Source organism: Camellia sinensis, chromosome 4, assembly GCF_055761805.1.
Source record: "Camellia sinensis isolate YWXY chromosome 4, ASM5576180v1, whole genome shotgun sequence".
Lineage (NCBI taxonomy): Eukaryota > Viridiplantae > Streptophyta > Magnoliopsida > Ericales > Theaceae > Camellia > Camellia sinensis.
Window position 1 is genome coordinate 197,692,019 of NC_138964.1, and position 11,221 is coordinate 197,703,239.

General features: G+C 34.2%; 1 protein-coding gene across 1 annotated transcript; it reads left to right on the forward strand.

The window, feature by feature from the left end:
* The first annotated feature begins 824 nt into the window (after positions 1-824).
* On the forward strand, positions 825-10,446 carry LOC114303143 (aspartic proteinase 36). Its single transcript, XM_028248296.2, has 12 exons — positions 825-1,396; positions 1,485-1,605; positions 2,725-3,152; positions 3,261-3,417; positions 4,489-4,571; positions 4,648-4,744; positions 4,925-4,997; positions 6,087-6,293; positions 7,932-8,056; positions 8,169-8,270; positions 8,352-8,449; positions 9,976-10,446. Exons 1-12 carry the CDS (start codon positions 1,116-1,118, stop codon positions 10,145-10,147), a joined length of 1,944 nt encoding a protein of 647 aa, XP_028104097.2. The 5' UTR covers positions 825-1,115; the 3' UTR covers positions 10,148-10,446.
* Positions 10,447-11,221: the final 775 nt, after the last annotated feature.

Below are 11,221 nucleotides of genomic sequence, written 5' to 3' on the forward strand. Positions count from 1 at the left end.
TAATCCTAAATTTTGAATCTTTTTCCAAATAAGGACAATTGAAGATACCATTACTTAATTTCAAGGGCAAAATTGTCAATTTGATAAAATATAAACTAATTTGAAAAATAAATATCAAAAAAATATTTTGAATTTTTAAAAATTATTTATACCCACTAAAGATAAAATTATGTAAAATTAATAAATATTTTAGACATTTATTTATTTATTTATTTACCAAATTAATTTTTATTATGTGTTGGATGATGATCATGTAATGAGTGGTTTTTATTTTCATTAAATTAGCTTATATTTTTTCAAAAGTTAAATATGGCGACAATTTTGATATCATTATTAAACAAATTCATTAAATAAAAAAATTCAAAACTAAAAACAATTCATATATTAAATATACAGATTACATATTAAAATCCTAACAACCAATCATTACATGATCATCATCCAAACACATAATAAAAATTAATTTGATAAAATAAATAAATATGTAAAAGATTTATCAATTTTACATAATTTTATCTTTAGTGGGTAGAAATAATTTTTTAAAATTCAAAAATATTTTTTTGATATTTATTTTTATCAAATTAGTTTATATTTTACCAGATTGACGATTTTGCCATTGAAATTAAGCAATGATATCTTCAATTGTCTTTATTTGAAACAAGATTCAAAATTCAAGATCAATTATGTTACAATTGAAAAGTTAAGAATCAAAATAACACAACCTTCAAATTATAAAAACGATTAATGTAATTCACCCAAATATTTAATAAAATTTTAAAAATTTCAAACATTATTCATTATGTTTATATCTTGATAATAGTCCAATGAATATCCCACCACTCATTTTCCAATCACATTAGAAAAAAACAAAAAAAAAACAAAAATCCTGTGTCAAACCAGCTTTTCTTTGGTTGCAAGGTTGCATCATACCATGGAATTTATTAGTTAGTTTGGCAAAGTTGAATCTACAAGTTGTGTGATAGATACATACATAGATAGATACACATAAGGAAGGTTGGAATGGAAAGTCAATTCATCTATCTCCTATCTCTCTAGCGAGAAGAGAGACCTACCGTGTTCTCACTTCTCTCATTGACCTCCAATTCCACCCACCAATGGCGCGGCCGCGGTCACAGGTCGCCACCACCACTGCCGTCTTGATCCTATTTCTCGTGGCCGAGGTCGTTTCCTCCGGCGAAGCAACCACCATCATCCTCCGACCACCCCACGGCGGCAGCAACCGCCACACCATGTTCTTCCCCCTCTTTCTCTCTCCTCCTCCTAGCAGCTCTTCCCGCAACTCCTCCTCTCCCTCCGTCCGCCGCCAGATTCAGGGATCCGACCCTCTCCACCCTAACGCTCGCATGCCCCTCTACGACGATCTCCTCCGCAACGGGTAATAGATCTTCACATCTTCTCCAATCTCTTTCATATGTATTCGATGGAATTGAAATTGTGTGAATTGAAAATTGGTGTTGTTGCAGTTACTATACCACTAGGCTTTGGATCGGAACTCCTCCCCAGAAATTCGCTCTCATCGTTGATACAGGGAGTACTGTTACATATGTTCCTTGCTCTACATGTGAACAGTGTGGTAGACACCAGGTGATCATCTAATCTTCAATGTTAAATCATTTGAAAACCCATTGTTCATTGATTTACACAACTGTATGCAACAATTTTAGGTGTTGGTATGGTATTGTTATGTCAACGTTAAAATTTTTTTTTTTTTTTTTTGTAGATATAGGTCGGCTTTGCCTTTTGAGGCAAGAACTTCAATACACGTAGTCGGTACTTGTCACTTGCTCAAACTGAGTGCCAAAGACCCAACCTTTATATCAGTCATTTAAGAGAATGTTGTATTCCCAATTTCATTTTTAAGACCGTGACTTAACTTGATTTCTTTCTGTGATTTTTTATTTTCCATCTTTTCTTTTCATAAAATGTATTTCATCTTTCTTGTCTGTTACTGTAAATTTTGATTGTGTTTGCTTTGTTATTGGTTAAGTTATTTGGTTGATGAATGAATGAATGAACATGTTTTTCTGGAAAAGTTGTTTTACGTGCAAGCTGTTTGGGCACATAATTGGCCGTATGTGGTGATTCAATTGGCTTGTAAACCTATTAGGATGTTTTTACACAGAAGGTGATTGATTTGTAATTCAAAACTGTTTGATAGATTGATAAGCAAAAAAAATATCTATACTATATTGTATAAAGTGTACACCTGAGTTTTGTCACACTTCTTGGTGTTCCTAAAATATCCTCACGTAAAAGCCTGTAACTGCTTGCCTCATGTAATTCCCCAGATCAAATATAGATAAAAATTTGTAACTTCTTGCTGTTTTAACAGCACACATATCATGGCTTCGTTTGGGAAGTTGCTAATTTAGTAGGCTATTTTAGTTTTTGGCTATTTTAGTAGGCTAAAATTTTTGTGTTTGGGAAGATGATTGAATTTTTTTGTGGTTGGATGTGATGTTTGTGAGAGAAAAAGTGAAATGATTATGGATTTGATGTGATATATTGTCTTATTAGCTATTTTAGCCTATTTTGTCTTTTTGTGAATTTTAGCCTAAAATAGGCTATTTTTTTCCTTGCCAAACACCCCCCATGTGTGCACACACAATTAGTATGTATATGTATGTCTTTTATATTTGGAGTTTTAAATTTTTTTCTTCTTTTTTCCTTTCTATGGTTTGAGACGTATCATTTGTTCACCAGGATCCAAAGTTCCAGCCAGATTTGTCTAGCACCTACCAACCTGTAAAGTGCAACGTTGATTGCACCTGTGATGGTGATAGGGGTCAGTGTGTTTATGATCGACAGTATGCTGAAATGAGTTCTAGCAGTGGTGTCCTTGGTGAGGACATTATATCGTTTGGCAATGAAAGTGCACTTGCACCCCAGCGTGCTGTTTTTGGTTGTGAAAATGTGGAAACTGGCGACCTTTACAGTCAACATGCTGATGGCATAATGGGTTTGGGCCATGGTGATCTCAGTGTTGTGGATCAACTTGTTGACAGAGGTGTAATTAGTGATTCCTTTTCCTTGTGTTATGGAGGGATGGATGTTGGTGGTGGTGCAATGATTCTTGGTGGCATTTCCCCCCCTGCTAACATGGTATTCTCCCGTTCTGATCCTGCACGCAGGTATGTTTCGTAATATTCATATTATAGATCCAAAACATTGTTTATTTTCCTAACATATATACACTTGATACATCTCACACATTTACTCTAGTTTCGGGATGGCAACAGTCCATATTACAATATTGAGCTGAAGGAGATGCATGTTGCTGGGAAGAAGTTGTCTTTAAACCCAAGTGTTTTTGATGGAAAATATGGAACCATCCTGGATAGTGGCACTACTTACGCTTACCTACCAGAAGCAGCATTCCAAGCATTTAAGGATGCTGTAAGATTCACTTTATTTAACCTTTACCTCTTCTATTTATATATATATATATATATATTTTCCATTTGAATTAATTGTGTTTATTCTGAGTTCAATTTATGTTTAAACTCCTAAACATGCTGTGAAATATATTCTTTAAAAATAAAAATAAAAATAAAAAAGGAAAAGCAAATGGTCTGTGAAACATATTCTAGCTTGACTGAATTCTCTCTGTGGCGGGATGTGATGAAATTATTTGGACTAATAATTTCTGGCTCTTATGTAACCGATGGTAGAACGACATAAAGTTTTTGTTAGGTGAACATATTGTTGATGCATTCTGACAGAGATTTAGATTAGTATTCTTTAGTTATTGCATAAAGTAATTAGCCCTGGGAGACAAAAAGAAAATTTGTAACAGACTTGAAGGATGTATAGACATTCTCCCTTTACTCCCTCTTTTTATTGCATATCAAATACCTCAAGCTTGCATTGCATTTTTAGAAGTACTTTCTTATTGACAACAAGGTTTATTGCGGCCTCTTAGATCCTAAACTTTAGTAGTTCTATGCTTTGAGAAGCCAACATATATAGCATACCTCGGGTTTATGCTCCTCCTAGGGTAGGCCCAAAGGACACTGCCTAGGACATGGTTCCCGGGTATAAAAAATAAAAATAAAAAAAAGGTGGCATACCTGAATTTGACCACATGCAGAAGTTGAGGTTTTGTCAAGCAAGAGGAAAGTTATACTTTTTATGTTCTTTCTTTTTGTTTAGAAGACTAAGTGAATTCTCATGGAAACAAATTATCGAGCTTCGTCAAATTTAAAAAGAAAAAATAAATAAAACAAAGAGTAGCAAATAAATAATGGAAAAAATAAATAAAACAGGAACAGAGAGAGCATATCTTCTTGCCCATGTCCTTCGGAGATTTTAAGGGAAATCAATTGATAGTTGTTGAAGTGTTTAAATTAATTTCATCCGTTTTTAGCTTATCACTTGTGTTTTCATTTTGCAGCCATACTTTTGGCCTCTTTTAGTTCATTTATCTTTTTTTCTTTTATTGTGATTTTTTTTAGTGTTTGAATGCAGATTGTGAAAGAACTCCATTCACTCAAACAGATTCGTGGTCCTGACCCAAATTATAATGATATTTGCTTCTCTGGTGCCGGGAGGTTGTGTTTATACTATACTAGTTTGATTGCTTATCTTTGTGTTGCAAGTAATGCTTAACCTTTATGTTTACTCCAGTGATGTCTCACAACTCTCAAAAACATTTCCAATTGTTGACATGGTATTTGGCAATGGGCAGAAACTGTCACTCTCTCCGGAAAACTACTTGTTCCGGGTAAGCATCTGAGTTCATTGTCTTCTTTATTTTCTTTATTTCTTTTTTTTTTGAAGAAGAAAAATGGCCCTTTTGAAATGACATATTTGGGTGGACTTCTGTTGTCCTTGCAAACATTTATTTAATAAGCAGTGACTGATGTTCTTTCTTTGCTTTATCTTGTTTCATGTCTACATAAAGCATTCAAAGGCACATGGTGCATATTGCTTGGGGATTTTCCAGAATGGAAAGGATCCAACCACCTTGTTAGGAGGTATATTATGCTTTACCAAATGTGTGGCAATTTTTCTCCATTATACTCCTATTTGATCTTTTTGTTTCCTCGGTTATGACTTGTTTTAGTATGTTCGTGCGGATAGGAGTACAATATAAGTAAACAAATATACCAAGGGGAAGGCATGTCCAAAAAAAAAAAAACACGCATTGATTTAATATGGTTCACTCTAATCAGACTAAGTTTGGGCAAAGATGATTAACAAACATCATTATGAAAGTAGATTACAACTACCGAACTTTTCCCCTAGAACTCCAAAATTTTATCCAACCTTAATTCAAAAAGAGTTGAAACCCAGATCCAAAACTTTGTAAGTTGGAACAACAATGGCACTAAAAGCAAAATCGTAACACGACACAAAGTGCGGTGCCTTTTAGGAGTATTTCCACAAAACATGTTTCCCTTGTGGGTTGGACCCCTCCTTCACTTGGGCATTACCAAATTCTCACTCCCAATTTTTATCATGCTCAAAATAAATTCCTTTTTGGATCAGAATATGAAAATCTTTTTTGGATGGAGTAAAGCGAGGAATTTGAAACAAAATTTTAACAAACTCCTTCCTTTATTTACATGTGTAAGCTTCACAAATAGTTAGCATATTTTCCCCTGAAATTTTTTACACTTACTAGAATAGCAATGCAAGAACTGGAGTTACCATTAGCTGAACTTGGAAACATATAAATGAACTTTTATGCTATAATGGAAACTCAAACCATTCACTCATAATTTTTGTAATTGCCAGAGACACCTCATGATTGAGTCCTGATGCACTTGTTGTGGTGTTAAAACGAAAATATAAATAGGGGTTGGTATAAAAGTGAAAAAAAGGGTAGAAAAATATTGCAAAATGAGAACAACATTAATCATACTAGGGTTTGTTGTGATTTTCCTACAATAGACCTTAATGTTAAATCCTTGTTAAATAAGGGGTAAGTAATCTTTCCTCCACAGAAGAACCCTACAAAACAAAATCCAATAAAATTGCAAATTTGAAACAGATGTTTCCAAAAATATGATTTTCTTTTCTTTTTTCTTTGTTATTAAGTTCGTAAATATAATTTTGTACAGGAATCGTTGTCCGCAATACTCTTGTGATGTATGATCGCGAGCATGAAAAAATTGGTTTCTGGAAAACAAATTGCTCTGAATTATGGGAAAGGCTTCACATTACTAGTGCTCCTCCACCTGTGCCTTCAACTTCTGATAGAACAAACTCAACTGCAGATGAGTCACCCACAGTGGCTCCTGTTGGACCTCCACAGCATAATTTTACAGGTATGATAAGCTGCAACATTTTTAATAACCTTTTCCTACCCATTTTATTTGAATCAACAGCTTTGTTTATCCTTTGTCACATTAATTTGGAACCGAATGTGTCTTATAAATACTCTCACATGGTGGGTGTGGTCATGGTTGGGTATATCAATTGAAAATGCATTCTTCGGCGTTGGAGGGAAGAAAAGTTTATGCAATCTAAATTAATTTTGCCTATCAAAAGGAGACAACTACATCTATTCTTTACTTTCCTTCAATAAATTTTTTTACGACTTTGATTGGTGTAAGATATTTTTGGCATGTTTCTTTCCAAATTCCGATAAACCTCAAGTTTCACCAATATTTTGGCACTTTTTTTTTGAGATTAAGAATTTGTTATTTGATACTTGCAGTATATGTCTTTATCCTGTTTGATTCTTTATCCCTTTTAATTATTTACATATCCTTTTCCTGTATACATTTTTCTCTCACAAGCAAGCTCAATTTCAGCTTCAAGCTGGAGCATGGAATCAATCCAGCTTGGTCATGTAATCGATTCATGGGCCAAGCTTGTCTGTGCTTTAGTTCATGACTGCATACATTATTCTCTCACATGCAAGCTCAATTGGGTTTGCTTTAAGATGAATCATAAGTTCATAACACTTCAAACATTGTGCTAGCACTGAGCGTTTCAAGAACTCCATTCAAGGATTAAAACTCAAGAAGTTATAACAGTTTACCTAGAACAACCTATCCTAAGACTAACAGAGGTGGAAAAAGAGTGCAGTGACAGTTTTAGGAAAGTACATTGCTAGAGCTATTTTATCTTTTCTGATGTCATTCAAAGTAGTTGACACCATGGAAGCAACTAATGAGTTCTGGAAATGGTCATTTTTCTTTACTACATCATATATGCTTGTAGATTAGGATTAGCATTAAGATCTTCAACTCTGATAGATCATAGGTTTGCATTTCTTCTTTCCTGAGTATAAATATCATGGATTTTATAGAATCATATATCGCTGCGCTCTCGAAGGATGGGAATGACACCAGTTGCAATCAAATGGGGGAAAGTCATTTAAGTGTGTTTTGGACATATGCATAGATGAATGGACCAGCAAGGAAGATTGATTAGCATTTAAAGCTAAGGTTCTAGCGAATTAGAGGAGTTGGATGAAGTCAGAAGAAAGTGAAGCAAACATGATGACTTACAATATAGTTAATGATGTGACCCCAGATGGAGCTGAATGCTGAAGAATTTATGTAATTCGCCTCGAGTATTTGGGATTTTAGTTGGTGAAGTTGACTCTTGACTTTAGAAGTTGAGTAAAAATTTCCATATAATGCCCACTTGGGTAGTGTAGGCTGTAAACTTCTAACATTCATTTCTTCTATGGCTATTATTTGCTAAATTGCTAACTTATCTGACCATTTGAAGCTCCTATGAGGTCAATTTTTATATTCGTGAAAACTTTTCAATGTGTATGTTAATCTGCTATGTTTATTCCGACTGAGCTCAAACTAGCTGTTGCATTTTGAAGGACATCAGGAAGGCAGTTCTTCGATATGTTATGAACTTAAACCATGTTCTGATAACATAATTTTCCTCATGAACTGACTTGACTCTGATGTAATTTTCATGTAACCTTTGATGTACAGGACAGTTTCAAGTTGGTCTTATAACAGTTTACATGTCTTTGAGCGTCAAATACCCAGATCTGAAGCCTCACATCACAGAACTTGCCCAGTTCATTGCCCAGGACTTAGATCTGAATACATCACAGGTAGCTTCATGTTGCAGCATTCAATCTGGAATTTTTTGCGTCACTTGTTGATGCATCCAGTTTACAAACTGTCTTACCTCGGGTGCCTGTTATCTGGGGTGAATGGTTTCAGGTCCAGTTATTGAATTTTACAGCTGAAGGAAATGATTCCCTAATAAGATGGGCCATTCTGCCAGCTGGATCTGCCGAGTACTTTGCTAATGCCACTGCAATGGTGAGTTTGCTTTTCAGAATTGCAAGGATTTTGCGTTCATAAAATTAGAATCATTTGCTCAGTAACTATGCTAATTGGCAGGGTATTATTGCACGGTTAGCTGAACATCGTGTCCGGCTTCCTGATACCTTTGGAACTTATCAGTTGGTCGATTGGAACATTGAGCCCCGACAAAAACAGTAAGCTATATTATTATTTATCTGCTGCAGCTCTCTTTGCATTATTTTTCTCCCATTATTTTCTGTATATGCATGCTCTGTCTCAAGGGCAGTGAGGTGGGGAGTGTTGTTGGCCATCTTTGTTCAAAATATGCTACTGGAGTTTGGTACTATTGTATCATAAATACTAAACTCCGTGATTAAAGTTTCTTTTTTTTTTTTTTACTTGTTTCTTTTTTCTCTTTATTATTTTTATTATTATTATTATTAAAAGGATGCACCTGGTAGATGAGAAGTTATTAGAATTTTTCAACAATCTCATAAACTTACTAGGATTTTCCATGTTTCGAACTTTTTTGTTTTTTGTTTTTTGTTTTTCCTTTTTCAAGAGCTACACCTAGTAGAAGAGATGTATGGTTTTGTTTGGGGTGGGTTTGAATGGTTGGGTTAAACATATTTTCAACAATCTTATATACTATTAGAATTTGGCATTTTTTGTCGTATGAACTCTCTGTATGGAAGTGTGGTTAAATTTAGTCTTCTCAACTTACATTTGGAAAGAAACAGTAGGGATTGGGGACTCCTTAATTTATAAACAATGCGTCCTTTGGTTGTTAGGAAGACTGAAAAAGATTGTGATTTGGAATAATATGATAGGTTTCTGTTCGAATGGCTATTGCAAAATTTTATCCTTTTTTCCCCTCCTCCTCAGTAGTGATCCCATGAGCATAAATGAAACATTGAAGAAACCGTTGGCTTCATTTTATTGAATGCATTATATGGGAAGTGGCATATGAGTATCTGAATGACATTGTGTTAATTCATATCTCTTCTGGAAGGCATCCAATGTTTGGTGTGAAACCAATTTCTGTGCCGGTCACTTATCAGATGCTAATGTGGTTTAACCATTGAGTGTTCATGTTTTCTTTTAGCCCCTGGCCCATCTAGTTTCATTTCAGCTGACATTATGAGCTTAGACTCCCCGCTTAGTGTAGTTTGAGCTCCAGCCCTCCATTGTGGCAACAAGAAAAAGCCTCTTGTTGATATTCAATTTAAATTTGGATAATGCAAATCACCTCTTTACTCCACTCCTGGTTTCTCTCTCTTTCAATCTAAAACAGTAAATGAATTTATAGGTTCTAGGGGATGTAAAAGGGTATGAACTGGTTGTAGAATGTGTCAACGACGCAAGTATTATGCCCCTCTAAAATAAAATAAAAATAAAAAACCCACAGAGACATACAAAACAAAGGAACATAAATTTTTAATAAAAATATAACTATGTTCTAGACAAACTAGTTAGCTTTAATGCGTGAGTGATCTAATGTTTGTTTTGCATTTAGGAGCTTCGACTGTGAGGTAATTATTTCAGGTCCGTCATATCTTGTGTTCTGACTGTGGACCCTGATTCTTTTTGCATTTTCTTTGCGACCCCTATTTGCTTCCTGAATTGTATAGAGATACAAATACCATATGATTCATATCTAAGGCTTTTTCTTTGTTTTCGCTGCTTTTTATTCATATTGCTTTTTTCTGGAACGATGCAGGACGTGGTGGCAGCAACACTACATGGTTGTGGTTGTAGCAATCATCGTTATGCTAATTATGGGATTATCAGCTACCGGGGGATGGATTATTTGGAGAAGGAAGCAACAAGCAATTGGAGCATACAAGCCTGTTGATGCTGCTATTCCTGAGCAAGAACTCCAACCGCTGTGAACACAAGTTGTCTTCCATGTTACAATTTATGTATAGTATGGTGCAGCATTTTTAATTCCCAAGTCATGATGACTGATTTCTGGAAGCATGGGTACCAAACTGATACAATTTTTGTCGATACATGTAAACCAACGAATCTTTTAGGGCTTTATATATGTTTCATTAAACTGGAATGGAACTGGAAAAAAGGGAAATTGTGCACATGTTTAGAATATCACATATTTATAAATTTGTATGTGAATAATGTAAGAAGACATCATAGAATCCAAGGTTTGATCAATAAACTAATTTTTGTGAAAGGTTTCTCTGTTGTGCTATCATTTTTAATGGTTAAATGAATATATTGTTTTATGTCAAAAACAATGTAATCGTTTTCACGAAAGTGTATCAACTTCATTTTTTGTTCTTTTTATTTTTTTTTTCCTTAAATTAATCAAGGGTTTGTATTTGCCACCACCTATCATGGCTGCAATTAGGGTAACCTGTAAATGTAAATGTGTGTGTGTGTGTGTCTCTCTCTCTCTCTCATGTATGTATGTATTTGGGTAAAATGTGTATTTTCTCCTCCTATTTTTTTCATCGTTGATTTTTTTACTATATTTTTTCTGTTTATTGTATTTTCTAAATATACGATGAAAGAGGTGGTCGGTAGTTGTGACGAGTTTAACCCAATGGTTTTGCCCAAACCAGCTCATAGATTGATCCAATCTTTGTTGTAGGAATGACAATGGAGGGCAATGGGGTGGATATTAATTCTCCATCCCCATTCTCCTATAATAAATTTTCCTCATTCTCCATGGGTACCATCCTCTCCATTTTTTAATGGGTATGGATTTTTTCTAACCCATTTTAATCCCCATTTTTATTTTTTATATTTAATGTTAACAATCACTTTTTTTTTTCTTTTTTTTAAGGTTCACAACAAAAATTAAATATACCTTCAATCTTTTTTCTTTCTTTTTTAATAGATTTAATGTTAACAAATTTTTTTTTTTTTTTAAGGTTCACAACAAAAGTTAAATATGTCTTCAATCTTTTTTCTTTTTTTTTTAATATATTTAATGTTAACGACCT

Bases quoted from the DNA above. Each gene is read 5' to 3' on its own strand.
- LOC114303143 (XM_028248296.2), top strand. From the start codon at position 1,116: ATGGCGCGGCCGCGGTCACAGGTCGCCACCACCACTGCCGTCTTGATC. The intron at 1,397-1,484 runs GTAATAGATCTT...GTGTTGTTGCAG, and splicing joins GACGATCTCCTCCGCAACGG to TTACTATACCACTAGGCTTT. The intron at 3,153-3,260 runs GTATGTTTCGTA...GGATGGCAACAG, and splicing joins CGTTCTGATCCTGCACGCAG to TCCATATTACAATATTGAGC.